Source organism: Scardinius erythrophthalmus, assembly GCF_964197995.2.
Source record: "Scardinius erythrophthalmus genome assembly, chromosome: 15".
NCBI classification, from domain to species: Eukaryota; Metazoa; Chordata; class Actinopteri; order Cypriniformes; family Leuciscidae; genus Scardinius; species Scardinius erythrophthalmus.
Window position 1 is genome coordinate 41,147,067 of NC_138235.1, and position 20,095 is coordinate 41,167,161.

General features: G+C 41.8%; 1 protein-coding gene across 3 annotated transcripts in view; it reads right to left on the reverse strand.

Annotated features, from left to right (window-relative positions):
* Positions 1 to 20,095, reverse strand: part of ddah1 (dimethylarginine dimethylaminohydrolase 1) — an 82,247-nt gene that overhangs the window by 59,327 nt on the left and 2,825 nt on the right. The window contains exon 1 of one of the 3 annotated variants that reach the window (XM_081387020.1): positions 13,342 to 13,816. The exons of 1 other annotated variant lie outside the window; for it this stretch is intronic. In XM_081387020.1, the coding sequence (XP_081243146.1) occupies positions 13,342 to 13,629 (288 nt within the window). In that variant the 5' untranslated portion in view covers positions 13,630 to 13,816. Of the gene's footprint in view, positions 1 to 13,341; positions 13,817 to 20,095 lie in introns of those variants that run through there. One more of the 3 variants, XM_081387021.1, reaches the window with a different exon arrangement.

Sequence of the window (20,095 nt, forward strand, 5' to 3'; positions counted from 1 at the left end):
TCTTTTTAAAGATAACACTTGGCAGATTATTGATGAAGTGAAAAAGGTTTTAAAAAGTGAAGGATTTTACGTTTTATTGTTATGAAAAATGCACAAAAATAACATTTTCAATTTTTATATGAAATGTATATTTTCAAAAACATGTTTAAAACTGCAAGAAAATCAAAGCCATAAATCTAAACAAGTCATATTCCAAATTTGAGGTTGATATCTGAAAAAATGATCTTTCAGTAGGCGCGTTTCCATCAGAGATTTGCGCAAAACTTTTGCGATTTTTTCTAAATATCAATAAAAAACGATTGTGAAATGACAGCGTTTCCATTAACCGATGTTATGCGACTAAAACGTTATTTTTTTCCTCTCGCGATAAGTAATTCCAAAAATCAGATGTTGGTAGGTTTATATATATCACAGCCACCGCACTAGACATTATTATTGTTAATGGAAAGAGACGTATGTGTGTTATCAAGAGCATTGATGGCAAGGAAAGACCCTTATACTGTGTATGAGGTGTTTCTCCCTCAGTTCTGCTCCGAGGTCTTGATTGTGGCATTTATTTGAGGTTTAGAAAACAGTATTCCTGTAATTCTTTTGTCTTTTATGAATTTAATAAAGAACTCTGTCTCGTATTCTGTCCAAACACACTGCGTCATCGATGTCAGGTGACCTGTAAATGCGCAAAAACTGTTTCCATTGCAGTTTTGCGAAATATTTCTTTTTCGAATTGCCTGAAAAACCCCCGCATGCGAGCGGAAAAACTGTTTTGCGATAAATGGGAGTTTTTGCGAAATTGACGTGTTTCCGTTGAGCGTATTTTCAATTCGCAATTTCAGTTTGCACAATTTAAAGGGTAATGGAAACGCGGCTAGTGAGAGTGTGTTCGGCTGCAGTACCAAACGCTTCCACTAGAGGAAATTAGTCTCATTCATTTCCAATGTGCGAACAACACAAGTGTGGCTGTTTCTTTCAGGACCATTTAACCTTTTCAAATAATGTCCATGATTTTTTTTTTTTTGTGTGTGTGTGTGTGTTCACATAGCAAGTGCCAAAACTTGTACCAAGTTTCGTACCATTCTGATGAAGTAAAAAAATTCAAAAAATCAAAACACAAACTTTTTCGTTAAAAAATGACCAAAGAGCACTGTCTAAAGCCCTATTCGGACAGGACTAGTTTCACAAGGGGACGTTAGAGAAATTTCTGTTTCACAGACGTACTTTGAGTACGTACTTTTTAATCGTGTCCGAACCTGCCATGTCTGTCTTTTTCTCACACGACCTCTGTAAAAATTCCAGAGCAAATTACCTGCTGTTTTTCGTCAAACTCGCCGGTCCTCAGAGAAATCTAATCCCGTCCGAATGCGAATGTCTGTGATTGGCGAAATTTTTTTTTTTCAAAACGCTTTTTCTTGTGTGTTTTGGTCAACGTGAACTACCGTACAATCTCTCGCTATCGCGCCGGTATCCAAGTTTCTGCTTTTTGCGCACCGATAACAGATGTAGATGTGTTCGGTACACTGCAAAAAATAAAAAAAATAAATCAACAAGAAGAGCCAAATCACGTAAACTGTTAAGACTGGCTACTGTAATATCAGTTTCAGGCAAGATTACTTTCATTTCTGCACTTAATTACATAACGTGTAAATTATATAAGTTAAAACTTTTTATTCGAGTGGGTTTATTATAAGAACTCAGTTCTATAAAATCATGATGATAAATATATGTTTAGTTTTTTTATACTACAATTTTTATAAAATGTTTACAAAACACTAAATACGTTAGGACGTTTTACTTTATATTTCAAAGTGCTTAATTTTAAAAGTACTTAATTTCAAAATACATTTGATCAAATTTCATACGCAATCCACGCATTCTGAACACCTGATCTTCTGCAATGTCCACATGTAAAACACAGACACTCCTATCCTACCTCGATAATAAACACGGAGATGTTAGTCCCGTCCGAATCCGTACATGAAATCACAGACGTAGGTTGATAAGAATTGTAACTCAAACGTCGTTTGGAAAACTAGTCCCGTCCGAATAGGGCTTCATTTTTGGTTTGTTGAGGGATGAGCTCAAGTGTTGCCAGTGGAAACCAACATCAGCACAGACATGAACCGTGAAACCAAGTTTGACAATGACAAAGTCCAGATGTTCTGGATTGAGCAACTGTGGCCATTCCACTGTTTAGTGAATCAGACCTGACTATTATGCAGAGGTGGACAGTAACAAAGGACATTTACTTGACTACTGTACTTAAGTACACTTTTTGAGTATCTGTACTTTACTTGAGTATTATTTTTTCTGGAAACTTTTTACTTTAACTTCACTACATTTGAAAGACAAATATCATACTTTTTACTCCACTATATTTCTGTCTAAGTCCTTGAGTAGAAAGTAGTAACGTCAGTCAGGGGAGGATTTCGGTTTGACCCGATTTTCATTTTCAAAAAAACAAAAAAAAAACAAACTCATTTCAAATATCATTAAAGCTGTAATGAAATGTTATTGCTACTAAAATAACAGTGTCAGGAATATTTGATCCGGTGTATGATGCATAATAGTCCACTACTTCCTTACTCCTTACTTCCCTACAGTCGACGTTTAGCATATTTATGCTCTAGCGCGTCTACAGTCGACGTTTAGCATATTTACGCTCTAGCGGGTCTACAGTCGACGTGTAGTATATTTACGCTCTAGCGCGTCTACAGTCGACGTTTAGTATACTTACACTCTAGCACGTCTACAGTCAACGTTTAGCATATTTACGCTCTAGCACGTCTACAGTCGACGTTTAGCATATTTACGCTCTAGCGCGTAACGCTCTACAGTCGACGTTTAGTATATTTACGCTCTAGCGCGTCTACAGTCGACGTTTAGTATACTTACACTCTAGCACGTCTACAGTCAACGTTTAGCATATTTACGCTCTAGCGCATCTACAGTCGACGTTTAGCATATTTACGCTCTAGCGCGTAACGCTCTACAGTCGACGTTTAGTATATTTACGCTCTAGTGCGTCTACAGTCGACGTTTAGTATACTTACACTCTAGCACGTCTACAGTCGACGTTTAGCATATTTACGCTCTAGCGCGTCTACAATCGACGTTTAGCATATTTATGCTCTAGCGCGTCTACAGTTGACGTTTAGCATATTTACGCTCTAGCGCGTCTACAGTCGACGTTTAGCATATTTACGCTCTAGCGCGTAACGCTCTACAGTCGACGTTTAGTATATTTACGCTCTAGCGCGTCTACAGTCGACGTTTAGCATATTTACGCTCTAGCGCGTCTACAGTCCACGTTTAGTATATTTACGCTCTAGCGCGTCTACAGTCCACGTTTAGTATACTTACACTCTAGCATGTCTACAGTCGACGTTTAGCATATTTACGCTCTAGCGCGTCTACAGTCCACGTTTAGTATATTTACGCTCTAGCGCGTCTACAGTCCACGTTTAGTATACTTACACTCTAGCATGTCTACAGTCGACGTTTAGCATATTTACGCTCTAGCGCGTCTACAGTCGACGTTTAGCATATTTACGCTTTAGCGCGTAACGCTCTACAGTCGACGTTTTGTATATTTACGCTCTAGCGCGTCTACAGTCGACGTTTAGTATACTTACACTCTAGCACGTCTTCAGTCGACGTTTAGCATATTTACGCTCTAGCGCGTCTACAGTCCACGTTTAGTATATTTACGCTCTAGCGCGTCTACAGTCCACGTTTAGTATACTTACACTCTAGCATGTCTACAGTCGACGTTTAGCATATTTACGCTCTAGCGCGTCTACAGTCGACGTTTAGCATATTTACGCTCTAGCGCGTAACGCTCTACAGTCGACGTTTAGTATATTTACGCTCTAGCGCGTCTACAGTCGACGTTTAGTATACTTACACTCTAGCATGTCTACAGTCGACGTTTAGCATATTTACGCTCTAGCGCGTCTACAGTCGACGTTTAGCATATTTACGCTCTAGCGCGTAACGCTCTACAGTCGACGTTTAGTATATTTACGCTCTAGCGCGTCTACAGTCGACGTTTAGTATACTTACACTCTAGCACTTCTTCAGTCGACGTTTAGCATATTTACGCTCTAGCGCGTCTACAGTCCACGTTTAGTATATTTACGCTCTAGCGCGTCTACAGTCCACGTTTAGTATACTTACACTCTAGCATGTCTACAGTCGACGTTTAGCATATTTACGCTCTAGCGCGTCTACAGTCGACGTTTAGTATACTTACACTCTAGCACGTCTTCAGTCGACGTTTAGCATATTTACGCTCTAGCGCGTCTACAGTCCACGTTTAGTATATTTACGCTCTAGCGCGTCTACAGTCCACGTTTAGTATACTTACACTCTAGCATGTCTACAGTCGACGTTTAGCATATTTACGCTCTAGCGCGTCTACAGTCGACGTTTAGCATATTTACGCTCTAGCGCGTAACGCTCTACAGTCGACGTTTAGTATATTTACGCTCTAGCGCGTCTACAGTCCACGTTTAGTATACTTACACTCTAGCATGTCTACAGTCGACGTTTAGCATATTTACGCTCTAGCGCGTCTACAGTCGACGTTTAGCATATTTACGCTCTAGCGCGTAACGCTCTACAGTCGACGTTTAGTATATTTACGCTCTAGCGCATCTACAGTCGACGTTTAGTATACTTACACTCTAGCACGTCTTCAGTCGACGTTTAGCATATTTACGCTCTAGCGCGTCTACAGTCCACGTTTAGTATATTTACGCTCTAGCGCGTCTACAGTCCACGTTTAGTATACTTACACTCTAGCATGTCTACAGTCGACGTTTAGCATATTTACGCTCTAGCGCGTCTACAGTCGACGTTTAGCATATTTACGCTCTAGCGCGTAACGCTCTACAGTCGACGTTTAGTATATTTACGCTCTAGCGCGTCTACAGTCGACGTTTAGTATACTTACACTCTAGCATGTCTACAGTCGACGTTTAGCATATTTACGCTCTAGCGCGTCTACAGTCGACGTTTAGCATATTTACGCTCTAGCGCGTAACGCTCTACAGTCGACGTTTAGTATATTTACGCGCTAGCGCGTCTACAGTCCACGTTTAGTATACTTACACTCTAGCATGTCTACAGTCGACGTTTAGCATATTTACGCTCTAGCGCGTCTACAGTCGACGTTTAGCATATTTACGCTCTAGCGCGTAACGCTCTACAGTCGACGTTTAGTATATTTACACTCTAGCACGTCTTCAGTCGACGTTTAGCATATTTACGCTCTAGCGCGTCTACAGTCCACGTTTAGTATATTTACGCTCTAGCGCGTCTACAGTCCACTTTTAGTATACTTACACTCTAGCATGTCTACAGTCGACGTTTAGCATATTTACGCTCTAGCGCGTCTACAGTCCACGTTTAGTATACTTACACTCTAGCATGTCTACAGTCGACGTTTAGCATATTTACGCTCTAGCGCGTCTACAGTCGACGTTTAGCATATTTACGCTCTAGCGCGTAACGCTCTACAGTCGACGTTTAGTATATTTACGCTCTAGCGCGTCTACAGTCGACGTTTAGTATACTTACACTCTAGCATGTCTACAGTCGACGTTTAGCATATTTACGCTCTAGCGCGTCTACAGTCGACGTTTAGCATATTTACGCTCTAGCGGGTCTACAGTCGACGTTTAGCATATTTACGCTCTATCGCGTCTACAGTCGACGTGTAATATATTTACGCTCTAGCGCGTCTACAGTCGACGTTTAGCATATTTACACTCTAGCACGTCTACAGTCAACGTTTAGCATATTTACGCTCTAGCGCGTCTACAGTCGACGTTTAGCATATTTACGCTCTAGCGCGTAACGCTCTACAGTCGACGTTTAGTATATTTACGCTCTAGCGCGTCTACAGTCGACGTTTAGTATACTTACACTCTAGCACGTCTTCAGTCGACGTTTAGCATATTTACGCTCTAGCGCGTCTACAGTCCACGTTTAGTATATTTACGCTCTAGCGCGTCTACAGTCCACGTTTAGTATACTTACACTCTAGCATGTCTACAGTCGACGTTTAGCATATTTACGCTCTACCGCGTCTACAGTCGACGTTTAGCATATTTACGCTCTACCGCGTCTACAGTCGACGTTTAGCATATTTACGCTCTAGCGGGTCTACAGTCGACGTTTAGCATATTTACGCTCTATCGCGTCTACAGTCGACGTGTAGTATATTTACGCTCTAGCGCGTCTACAGTCGACGTTTAGTATACTTACACTCTAGCACGTCTACAGTCAACGTTTAGCATATTTACGCTCTAGCGCGTCTACAGTCGACGTTTAGCATATTTACGCTCTAGCGCGTAACGCTCTACAGTCGACGTTTAGTATATTTACGCTCTAGCGCGTCTACAGTCGACGTTTAGTATACTTACACTCTAACACGTCTACAGTCGACGTTTAGCATATTTACGCTCTAGCGCATCTACAGTCGACGTTTAGCATATTTACGCTCTAGCGCGTAACGCTCTACAGTCGACGTTTAGTATATTTACGCTCTAGTGCGTCTACAGTCGACGTTTAGTATACTTACACTCTAGCACGTCTACAGTCGACGTTTAGCATATTTACGCTCTAGCGCGTCTACAGTCGACGTTTAGCATATTTATGCTCTAGCGCGTCTACAGTTGACGTTTAGCATATTTACGCTCTAGCGCGTCTACAGTCGACGTTTAGCATATTTACGCTCTAGCGCATAACGCTCTACAGTCGACGTTTAGTATATTTACGCTCTAGCGCGTCTACAGTCGACGTTTAGTATACTTACACTCTAGCACGTCTTCAGTCGACGTTTAGCATATTTACGCTCTAGCACGTCTACAGTCCACGTTTAGTATATTTACGCTCTAGCGCGTCTACAGTCCACGTTTAGTATACTTACACTCTAGCATGTCTACAGTCGACGTTTAGCATATTTACGCTCTAGCGCGTCTACAGTCGACGTTTAGTATATTTACGCTCTATCGCGTCTACAGTCGACGTTTAGCATATTTACGCTCTAGCGCGTCTACAGTCGACGTTTAGCATATTTACGCTCTATCGCGTCTACAGTCGACGTTTAGCATATTTACACTCTAGCACGTCTACAGTCGACGTTTAGCATATTTACGCTCTAGCGCGTCTACAGTCGACGTTTAGTATATTTACGCTCTATCGCGTCTACAGTCGACGTTTAGCATATTTACGCTCTAGCGCGTCTACAGTCGACGTTTAGCATATTTTCGCTCTAGCGCGTCTACAGTCGACGTTTAGCATATTTACACTCTAGCGCGTCTACAGTCGACATCGGCCGAGTCGCCTAACCCTAACTAGCTTGCTCTCCTATCTAATAAACCAACAGACTTCAGCAAATGTCCTTTAAATGCTTCAATCATGGCCGAAGGAGATCCCGGGCAGTTCTCAAAGAATCTCCCCCAAAAAGAAGAATACATCACAGTCGGAGGATCTCAGACAAATTCCATTGAGAATCCCACCAGCGAACACGAATACAACAGTTTTTATAGAATAAGAGGTGTGGCAAAATGACATGAAACATTACATAATTTCCCCACAATTTGATTGGCTCTTCATAGACAAGCCCTCTTGTTACTAGGTAACCACAAGGTTTCAAGTTTAGACATATGTGTAGTTTCATTTCCCATATTTGTTATTTTTACTTACACAACCAAAGTCACAAGTTTTCGTCAAAGAGGAACTTACATTTAAAAGCATATGAATGTTGTTCCTGCAAGAAAAACAAATGTTAGTAATGATTAATTAAAAAATCCATCACAATACTTTTAAAAACAAGTACTTCTGTACTTTTACTTAAGCAAAAATCTGTCTTTACAACTTTTACTTGTAACGGAGTAATGTTTGACCAGTATCTGTACTTTCACTCAAGTAAGGAAGTTGTGGACTATTATGCATCATACACCGGATCAAATATTCCTGACACTGTTATTTTATTAGCAATAACATTTCATTACAGCTTTAATGATATTTGAAATGAGTTTTTATTTTTATATCTCCGTTTTGGTAAAGTTTTAGTCTGCTTTTGTTATTGTTTTGATGGAAGCTGTTCGCTGCAACCCTGAATAAAAGCTTCAGTGAGCCTCATCTTCTGTTTAATCATCATATAAAGAATAAATAAATATAATATTTATATATATTATATAATATATATAATAAATATAACGAATTATCGGTTATCAGTCAAAATTTTCACATCGGTGCGTCTCTAGTTGAAATGCTTTAAAAAGCGTTGGCTTTCTGCACAAAATTAAGCTCTGGTCTGGTGTAGATCTTCCCTTGCCGATTAACTACAGCTTTTCTTTAAAAGTTAACCTTGAAAACGGTGTGGATAATAAACTAGCAATGGCGTAGCATAGTGAATAGCACTAGCTATTTTATCAGCATTTTTTCCCTCTGATCGTGTTCTCGTTTAGGAGAAAAATTGTCATAAACTTAGTGATAACAAGCTCCACCCATTTAGAGGGACGATATGATTGGTCAATGTTTCTGTCATTTGAAATTTGTCTCTCAATGATTTGCTAGTATTTAGGGTTACACTTTATTTTAAGGTGTCATTGTTACAGTGTAGTTATATATTTAAGTACTGAGTAATATTAATTAACTACATGTGCTTACTATAGGGTTAGGGTAGGATTAGGGTTTGGTTGAGGGTTAGTTGCATGTAATTATGCATAATTTACTGTTATTAGTATGGTAAGTACATGTAACATATGTAACAAGGACACTGTAAAATAAAGTGTAAATTTTTTTTTAAATGCAGCTCATGACGCCTTTAATGAGTTTTACTTAAAGGTGCTCTAAGTCATGTCACGCGTTTTTTAGGCCAAAACATTTTTTGTCACACACAGCAAACATCTCCTCACTATCCGCTGGCTGCCTGTCCCCTGAACACACTGTAAAAGAACGCGGTCTCTCTAGACACCACAGGCTCCACAAACGGCAACAAAAACAAACTGGGCTCACCCGCACCCCGAAACATAACAAACAGAGCTCCAGCCAATCACTGGCAAGAAGTATTTGAGGGTGGGGTTTGGGGGTTTAGTGCGCGTGCACATGAAGGGGGTGTGGAGGAGAGAGAAGCATGAAGAGGGAAGTTTGAATTATGGCCGACACACGACCAAAGAGACGACGTTCCGATGAACAGAACAACTTGCAAGAGGGACAAGGATAAGGAACGCGCGAAGTCCCGAATTTACATCGGAAAAACCTTTGAAAGGTGGCAAGAACTCCGCCGGCAGAACGGCTTCCAATCCGACATAGTTGCTCTGTTTTTGCAGAACAGGTAAATCCATTTTTCTTTCTAAACTGACGTTCATGTTCGCTAAACCAACACAAGGATGTAATTAGCTAGATTTATGCAGTCAGCGTTAACTTTGGTGAATACAACATGTATGTTTCTAGCAGCGATCAATCTCTGTTGTAAATGATCAAGCAAATTCACAATAGGGCGACAATTTGTGTGAATGATTGTTTTCATCCACTGTTTGTTATGAATTTGAATGTTCATTTATAGGCTATTGACAACTTTGACTAAATTTGTTTACGACGCCGCCGTTGTTTATGCTCACTGGGAAACGCGAAGCTAACGTTATCTTGCTATTATTGCGTCCTTGTATCGGAGCTAACATACAGTTATAACCTCAGGTGGCGAAACGATTTTAAGATAATGTTTCTCTTTTTCTGTATTCTGTTCTGCAATATATAAAAGCATTTATCTAACTTGGCGACATTACACATTGAATGAAGTATCAGGTATCAGTAAAACTTAACTTTGTTTGTAGTGACTATTTTGACTTTCCTTTATGCCGGAAGGGAGGGGAGGAGGGAGGAGACGGGATGAGGAGGAGGGAGGGTCTAGCTAGCCTCCGTTTTGTTTGACAACAATTCAAATGTCAACAAGAAGTAACGTCTCCCGACATCGCTTAGAGAACCTTTAATGATAATAACACTGCCTCCTGCCAAACACACTTTAAAAACATACAGCATTCTGCATGAAGTTCAGAAAGAAAATGCTCACAATCCACTCCAGCTTATCTATCATCACATTATACACTCAATGCGCCGTCAGAAATACATTTGACCCATTTTATCTGACAGAAATCCCCTCATGTGCTTTTCCAAATCAAAACTTCATTAAACTTTCATGAAGAATCTGACAGATCAGAAACTTCACGCCAACTTATGATGAAATCAATTCTGCCAATCACGCAGTCACGACAGCACCACTGCACTATTAGCACCAGAACATTCATGGCTTTCATTAAACGAAACGTCAAAAGGACGAACAACAACTTCTTTCTCCTTTTGATTGGTCAGAATCCAGTGTTGATCTGAATGCATGACCTTAAACTTCATCCAGACACACATTCTGTTCTAAAGGGTGTTTAGATCTGAACGCTTATCTAACAGAACAGCAAGGTCGAGTAGATTAGATTGTTTATATAATCTCAAGACATCAAAACAGATGAATATTAATAATATTCATGGACCAGTCTGTTGTGATTGGTCTACTCTGCTCTGATTGGTCAGACGGCCAGTCTGTTGTGATTGGTCTACTCTGCTCTGATTGGTCAGATGGCCCAGTCTGTTGTGATTGGTCTACTCTGCTCTGATTGGTCAGACGGCCAGTCTGTTGTGATTGGTCTACTCTGCTCTGATTGGTCAGATGGCCCAGTCTGTTGTGATTGGTCTACTCTGCTCTGATTGGTCAGATGACCCAGTCTGTTAAGATTGGTCTACTCTGCTCTGATTGGTCAGATGGCCCAGTCTGTTGTGATTGGTCAGAAAGCAAACGCTCATTATCATATCTGAATCTCAGTGGTACGAACAGTAACGATGGCGTGGGTTTTAGCGTATCAATCTCATCAAAGTGGATTTGCCTCGGCAATAAAAACAGCGTCTTCTCGACATGAACAACACGAACCAAACTCTTCCAGTCTCAGATAAACTACAGTGTGTGAGGGCGGGGCTAAGAGCTGTTCAGCCAATCAAGACCACAGACTGGCATTATGCAAATTAGTTACAAACCTATGTAAATTAAGCAGAAAGCAAGTCTGGAATTACTGACGACCCTTTGATCTTTGAAACTTCATTCACAAACAGCTATATTACACATACATGAAAGGGAATATGCCAAAACGCATATTATAGGCACTTTAAATGTAATTCTAAAGAAATATTAAAACAGACGATTGCATTGCAACTTCATTTCAACGTCGCCATTTAAGACTTGGACGAAAGTACTTCCTCATACAAAAGCAAATCTACTAATGTGTGGCTGAGTGAATGAACTCAACAAATTAATTCTATTGTATATAGCCTATGCATTTCCTTTACAGGCAAATCTAAAATAAGGTTAAAATAAATATATTAATATTTAGAAGATATATTCATTAATAGTTCAGTAGCGTGGGGTCAAAGTTAAGTGCTATTTATCGATGCATCTGTCGCTAAACATCAGTCATGCAACAGTGAACAACAAGAGTGTGTGTGTGTGTGTAAGTGTGTGTGTGTGTATTTAGACCAATCAATACACATGAAAGCTCACACACACACACACTCTGTAGCAGATGGTGAAATACATTTAGTGTCCGAGTTAAACAGCTGCGACTGCAATACGAGCGACAAGCTCAAGAGAAACTTGACTTCGGTAACATTTTACATATTTACTGACCAGAATAAGAGCTATGATATACGATGCAATATTGAAAAGTGCATTATTCACATCTGCAGTTCAGGCAAACACAGTTATAATTGGAGAAATTGGAGTTTACCATGGTGAAAGTGGTTTTAGGGACTCATTTACTGTGGTAAAACACAGCTTATGTTATGACCCATTTTTGGAAATGCATTTTTACACAAGATGGTGATTAAAGCAAGGTTAATATCTAACCACAAACTCCACAGAGGCCAAAGGCCAACAGTGTGTTACGAGCAGCTTTTGTGCTCCAACTGGCAGCAGTTTTATATCTGAAACCCTTTCTTTTATCAGCAGAGCCTTTCAGAATCAGGGCAACGGCGACAGTTTTATAAACGCCAGACTGTGCATTTAGCTTAGCTACGGCGTGAGGACGCTAAAAAATGTTCCTAACGCAGCGGCTCCAAGATTTAAGATAACGCTAAATTGTGCTCCTGAAAGAACAACCCTCGTCAAAAGTGCTCTTAATTTCAGCCAAACTGCACTCGAACGACAGGGCCTAAACACCTTGATCCAAGTTTCTTTCACTAAGACACAATGCGTGCTTTAGAAGATGTCGAGTGTTGAAGCGGCTTATTCACAGCAAACAGATTCACATCTCGGCGAACGCCACAGGCCACGATCTCTCACCAGAGCTGACAGTAAATACAGGTCTGAGCGCTTGACTTCCGTACGCCTATTATGTCATTTGCCGTTTCCCTGAATTGAGCATTTAAAACGGCATCAGTTTGAGTTTGACCTAAATTCCTCAGTGATGCAACAACAATCCATGAATTTTTCCAATAGTCACTGCTAAACAAATCCCGGTTCACCTGGGGTAAACAACCAATAACCAGGCATATATAAGTCTAAATGCAATGATTTGCCCATGCAAAAGCTTTTTAAAGGGGTCCTGACATGAGAATTAAAGTTCTCCTTGATCTTTTGGCATATAAAAAAAAATCCTAAATGAAACAAAATGACTGTTAACTATAAAATGCATTACATTATTAGATAAAACTTGAAAGGTTGGATACACGTGCATGCAAAAGATGAAAATCACTGTAGTGATGCTGAGGAACTGAATCTTTCAATGGCATGATGATGACTTGGCAATGCAAATGACCTATTAATTGTCATTTAAGTGAAATTACTTAACTTAAATATACAAGCTTTATAAAAATGATCATTCTAGAGGAAAATTTCAGATGGCACTTTTTGCATCTGAACTCTTCATATATTGATTCAGTATATTTGGTTTAAACCAATAAAGTTGTTCATGCTTCAATGCCAGGAAGTTGCACAACATGCATGAACAGTTTTCACCAAACTTCACAGCCAGTTCATGCATTTAACTCATTAACTGGTTACTAAAGGAGAAAGCTCAGGAATGACCCTTGACCTCCAGCCTAAGGAAAAGTAAAACTTGACACATTGTAGTTGAAAATGCACAACAACAACAAAAAAAAAAACATGAAAACAAACCATGAGCATTAGTCTAATATAGACTGACGACACGAACCAAATGACTCGGGTGCGCGCGCGCCTGAATCAAGTGCACGAAAGCTCCTGTTGCAGGTTTTGTGTTCTCTGGTCCGTACCTCGTTCCTCCTGCTCTCGGCCCCGAGTCTCGTGATGAGCGCCGTGTCTCCGCACACCACCGCCGCGTCCTCCACGAACACGCAGTCCGGCAACGCCTCGTCCGCGGGCAGCTCCAGCACCTCCAGCCCGAGCCGCTGCTTCAGGACCGACACGTACAGCTCGTACTCCTGCTGGACTCTCGTCAGGTCCAGCTCCTCCGGGCTCCCGGTCCGGAGCGCTTCAGTGGCCAGAGACCGAGGGACCGCGCGGACCACGGCGTGCGTAAAGCGCCCAAACTCGGACATCATCACAGCCTCAGCGGGGCTACACTCTCCGGATGCGTGATGTGTGTGTTGGACCGTTTGTTTGTTTTTTGTTGTTGTTGTTGTTGTTGCCGCCTGTTGTGGTTCTACACACACACACACACACACATCTCGAGCTCTGAGAGGGCGAGAACAAACAGCGCGCTGATGACGTCACTGACGCTCCCGAAGGGCCGCGAACCAAAAAAACTATAGACTGAAAGACTCTGGAGGATTGTTGTATTATGTTATGACAATGATCATTGTTGTTACATGTTTTGTTGTTGTTGTTGTTTTTTCTTTTCTTCAAGCATGTATTTAAATAAAATAAATATATATAAAAATTAGAATTCATAATATAGGCGGAGGGTGAACCACTGGGTCGGCTAGATGCGATTCCGCCTTAAAACACACATTTTAAAGGAGGAGGAGTTCTCGTCTGAATTACCACGTCATCCAAGACGTTCATGTCAAAAAAAGAATTTAAGTTTTTTTAGGGAAAACATTCCAGGATTTTTCTCCATATAGTGTCTTCAATGGGGTCCAACGGGTTTGAAGGTCCAGATGTGAGTTTCAGTGCAGCTTCAAAGTCTCGACACGATCCAGCCGAGGAATAAGAGACTCATCTAGACAAACCAGCGGACATTTTTATAACAAAAATAAACATTTATATACTTTTTAACCACAAATGCTGGTCCTGCACGTCCACGACTTCACGCATTACGTAATGACGTTGGAAAGGTCAGGTGATCACCTGACGTTGGCTGAAAACTCCATCTCATTTCTCCTCCAACTTCAAAATCGTTGTTTTACCTTTTATTTTATGTTTTTATTTTTGTATAGGAGAGAAGTATGCGATTTCACGTGTATCTGTATGTGTGAGAGAGAGAGTGTGTGTGTGTGTCTGTGTGTGTGTGTGTGTCTGTCTGTGTCAACTCAACTCAACTCAAAACATCTCAACACAACACACACCTTACTGAGCACAGCGTTGCATCAGGTTTATGCTCTTTATGAACAGATACTGTGGTTATGTAACCTCCTAAAGTCTGTGCAGGAAAGTGTGTGAGGGTGTGAGAGTGTGTGTCTGTGTTTTGAGTGCATCTGTCTGTCTGTGTGTGTGTGTGTGTGTGTGTGTGTGTGTGTGTGTGTGTGTGTGTGTGTGTGTCTGTGTTTGAGTGTGAGTGTGAGTGAGTGTGTGTGTGTGTGTGTGTGTGTGTGTGTGAGTGTGTCTCTCTTTGTGAGTGTGTGTGCGTGTCTGTGTGTGTTTCTGTGTATCTTTGTGAGTGTGTGTCTCTTTGTGAGTGTGTGTGTGTGTGTGTGTGTGTGTGTGTGTGTGTGTGTGTGTGTGTGTGTGTGTGTGTGTGTGTGTGTGCGCATGTGTGTGTGTGTGTGTGTGTGTGCGCATGTGTGTGTGTGTGTGTGTCTGTGTGCACGTTGCTGTGTGTGTGTGTGTGTGTGTGTGTGTGTGTGTGTGTGTGTGTGTGTGTGTGTGCACGGCTGGAATTCCTCTTTTCTATGGACATTCCTCAGTCTCTCCATCTTTCCGTCGAGCTCGGCTGGATCGTTCTCCAGACTTCCTTCACTGCATTCCTCAGACCCCGGGAACAAAGTTTGTCTTTTCTTGTTCCAAATCCACTCAATTATCCAGACCGGTCTAAACATTCCCGGAGCCCCACATTCCATCCTCTCATTCCCTTCCCTCTTTCCCTGCGTTTTTCCATTCCTCCGGCTTTCCCTTCGGAGAGGAAATATGTGTGTTGTGGAGTTCGCAGCTTGGAGGGCCGTAAAAGATGAATGTACTTTGAGCTTCAAAGACCTTTTGGAACTGGTTTTCGGGGCCTAAACACACTCTATAACGGCGCTCTCTGCGTGAACATCGCATAACATCCGCTTACACACATCTAGTGATTCCTTAGTGTTCCAGAACCTGCTGAGTGAGTGTGTGTGTGTGTGTGTGTGTGTGTGTGTGTGTGTGTGCATCTCAAACGTCTCCATACTGCAGAAAATGAGCTTCTTCCTCAGTGTTTCTGTCATGTTTTCCAGCACAAATATCTAAAAGATTTTGACCGAAAAAATTACGTTTTCATTTTTAGATTTTTTTTTCTTTATCAGAATGGTACGAAACTTGGTACAAGTTTTGGCACTTGCTAAGTGAACACACACACACACACACACACACACACACACACAAAATCATGGACATGATTTGAAAAGGTTAAATGGTCCTGAAAGAAACAGTCACACTTGTGTTGTTCGCACATTGGAGAGGAATGAGCTGAATTTCCTCTAGTGGAAGCGTTTGGTACTGCAGCCGAACACACTCTCACTGAAAGATCATTTTTTGAGATATCAACCTCAAATTTTGAACATGACTTGTTTAGATTTATGGTCATATAAAAATTTAAAATAGTATTTTTGCAACACAAAATTTACTGGACATTACAACAACATTTACTGGAGAAGCAGAATGTCTCTTTATTGAAGCTCATAGGTTTCATTACTGTGCTAAAGATTTACCATCGTATCTATGGTTTACATTAGAACAACACTGTTATCTACATTTATTGTTGTTACTATAGTAAAACCAGGGTGAGAAGCTGGTCTTCCTGCTATAATAAACTTCATAAACTCCTGGCTTTATTGGGAGTGAGACGTTCAAGTGGAGCGTGTGATTTCATGATCTCATTCTGTTTTCTCAGGCACTATTCTGAACAAAACTCATTCAGAATTCCAGACTGTAAACAGCTCAGATTCCACCGGATCGTCTATGGAATGTCATCAGGATAAACACTTGCTCCTTACAGTCGGAGGAAGCACATGTCATGGCTAAAGGATGTATCTGATCCAGCGTAAACGGTGAAACCTCATCATGAGGGGAAAATTCCACTCGGTTAAACAGATTATTAGTGGCAAGCATCAGTAATACTATTGTTTGTTCTTAAGCATTATCATTAAGTAGGCTGTTTCTGCTAGGAGAGTTTTCCCTGAACACCCTTTCACCCCACCATATAGCAACACCCTGACAACCATTCAGAGCCCCTTAGCAACCACATAGAAATGGCTTAGTAACCGCCCAGAACACTCTAGTATCGTAGCAATTAGTTTTGTGGGCTTTCAGAACCCGTTAGCAACACTTAGCAATGACCTAGTAACCAGCCAGACCACCCTAGCAACGACCTAGTAACCACCCAGATCACCCTAGTATCAAAGCAGTTAGTTTTGTGGGCTGTTAGGACCCCTTAGCAACCACCTAGCAATGGCCCAGTAGCCACCCAGACAACTATTTTCTCGCAACGGCCTAGTAACCATCCAGAACACTCTAGTATCATAGCAGTTAGTTTTCTGGGCTTTTAGGACCCCTTAGCAACCACCTAGCGACGGCCTAGTAGCCACCCAGACTACTCTACTCTAGCAACAACCTAGTGACCACCTAGACCACCCTAGCAGTGACCCAGTAACCACCCAGAACACCCTAGTATCAAAGCAGTTAGTTTTGTGGGCTTTTAGGATCCCTTAGCAACCACCTAGCAACAGCCTAGTAGCCACCCAGACTACTCTACTCAAGCAACAGCCTAGTAACCACCCAGAACACCCTAGTATCATAGCACTTATTTTCTGTCTTTCCAGAACCCCTTAGCAACCAACTAGCAATGGCATAGTAACCACCCAGGCAACACTAGCAGTGAGTAATTAACCAACTAGACCACCCTAGCAATGACCTATAACCACCCAGTACACCCTGGTATCATAGCAGTTAGTTTTATGGGCTTTAAAACCCCTTAGCAACCACCTAGCAACGGCCTAGTAGCCACCCAGACCACCCTTGAAACAATCAAGTAACCACCCAGAGCACCCTAGTATCATTGTAGTTATTGTGTTGCCTTTCAGAATCCCTTAGCAACCATCTAACAACAGCCTAGTAACCACCCAGACAACTTTAGCAACAACCCAGTAACCACCCAGACCACTCTAGCAACGGCCTAGTAGCCACCCAGACAACACTAGCAATTAGTAATTAACCAACTAGACCACCCTAGCAATGACCTATAACCACCCAGTACACCCTGGTATCATAGCAGTTAGTTTTATGGGCTTTTAGAACCCCTTAGCAACCACCTAGCAATGGCCCAGTAGCCACCCAGACCACCCTTGAAACTAGTAACCACCCAGAGCACCCTAGTATCATTGTAGTTATTGTGTTGCCTTTCAGAATCCCTTAGCAACCATCTAACAACAGCCTAGTAACCACCCAGACAACTTTAGCAACAACCTAGTAACCACCCAGACCACTCTAGCAACGGCCTAGTAGCCACCCAGACAACACTAGCAATTAGTAATTAACCAACTAGACCACCCTAGCAATGACCTATAACCACCCAGTACACCCTGGTATCATAGCAGTTAGTTTTATGGGCTTTTAGAACCCCTTAGCAACCACCTAGCAATGGCCCAGTAGCCACCCAGACCACCCTTGAAACTAGTAACCACCCAGAGCACCCTAGTATCATTGTAGTTATTGTGTTGCCTTTCAGAATCCCTTAGCAACCATCTAACAACAGCCTAGTAACCACCCAGACAACTTTAGCAACAACCTAGTAACCACCCAGACCACTCTAGCAACGACCTAGTAACCACCCAGACCACCCTAACAACAACCCAAAACACCCTCGTATCATAGCAGTTAGTTTTCTGGGCTTTTAGAATGCGCTAAGCAACCACCTAGCAACAGCCTAGTAAACACCCGGTACAAAAAAAACCCCATAATGACATGACATGACTCTTCGATTTATGAATTAAAGTCGGTCTTACAGTTGTTAAAGGGACAGGTGACCCAAAACAGAAAATCTGTCTTCATTTACTCACCCACATGTCTTTGTTTTTGTCATTCTTGGATGAACTGTCCTTTTAAATTAGTGGCTTAAAACGTCTAAAATAGCCACAATAAAAGAAGCCCACATCAGCTTATCGCCGACTAGCAAAAAAAAAAAAAAAAAAAAAAAACAGCCTATAAATCAAAGTACTGAAGGACATTTGGATTGTTTTGCCACTGAAACGACAGCGCTGGTCCTGGGAGAGTCGAGTGTGATTTTAGTAGCAGTTCACACACAGGAAATGACATCGCATAGTCTCAGTGAACTATGAGAGGAAAAGCCACAGAGCAAACAAGGGCCGAAAACCTGGATAACATCTCTCTGATCCGAGAGAACTTCCACACCGGAGGTAAAATAAACATAACGCGTTACGTAATGTAGAAATATGGAGGGGCTTGAGCCACTGAGTCATGTGTTCGTAATCAATCGCACTTCCAAGAGCCCTGGAAGAAAGTGGAAAATATTATGTTTGCCATTACAACATGGCGGCGGACACAAATGAAAAACGCTCTTGTAATGGTTCCTGGATGTGTAATTCCAGAATAGAAAAATGAGAACACAATGACAGCACTGTTTCCTAAAAGCCCCGCGCCCGAACAGATGTCAGCCCTTCATGAGCTCACGTTCTCACTGGACACTTCAGTTCACCTCTTACACTGGGGGAAACTCAACGTTGTAAGTGTGACAAAATAACAACTCGTATCACTTGACGTAAAGTAGCACCAAAAAGCCCTTAGCAACCACCTAGCAACAGCTTAGAAATTTCCCAGAACATCCTAGCAACATAGCAGTTATTTTCCTAGTCTTTCAGAACCCCTTAGCAACAGCCTAGTAACCACCAGAACATCCTAGAAACGCCTAGCAACACCTAGTAACCACTCAGAACATCCTAGCAACGCCTTGTAGACATCCTAACTTCCTAGTAACGCCTTGTAGACATCCAAAACTTAATAGCAACAACTAAAACATCCTAGCAACACCTAGTAACCACCCAGAACATCCTGTCAACGCCTAGTAACCCACTTAGAACACCCTAGCAAAACCTAGTTACCACCCAGGACATCCTAGCAATGCCTATAAACCATTCAGAACACCCTAGCAACCACAACAAGAAGTAACCACCCAGAATATCCTAGCAACGCCTAGTAACCACTCAGAATGCCCTAGCAACACCTAGTAACCACACAGAACATCCTAGTAGCAACGCCTAGTAACCCACTCAGAACACCCTAGCAACACCTAGTAACCACCCAGAACATACTAGCAATGCCTAGCAACCACTCAGAACATCCTAGCAACACCTAGTAACCCACTCAGAACGCCCTAGCAACACCTAGTAACCACACAGAACATCATAGCAACGCCTAGTAACCCACTCAGAATCCTTAGCAACACCTAGTAACCACACAGAACATCCTAGCAACGTCTAGTAACCCACTCAGAACACCCTAACAACACCTAGTAACCACCCAGAACATACTAGCAACGCCTAGTAACCACCCAGGCCACCATAGCAACACGCAGCACCTAGTAACCACCCAGAACATACTAGCAACGCCTAGTAACCACCCAGAACATAGTAGCAATGCCTAGTAACCACC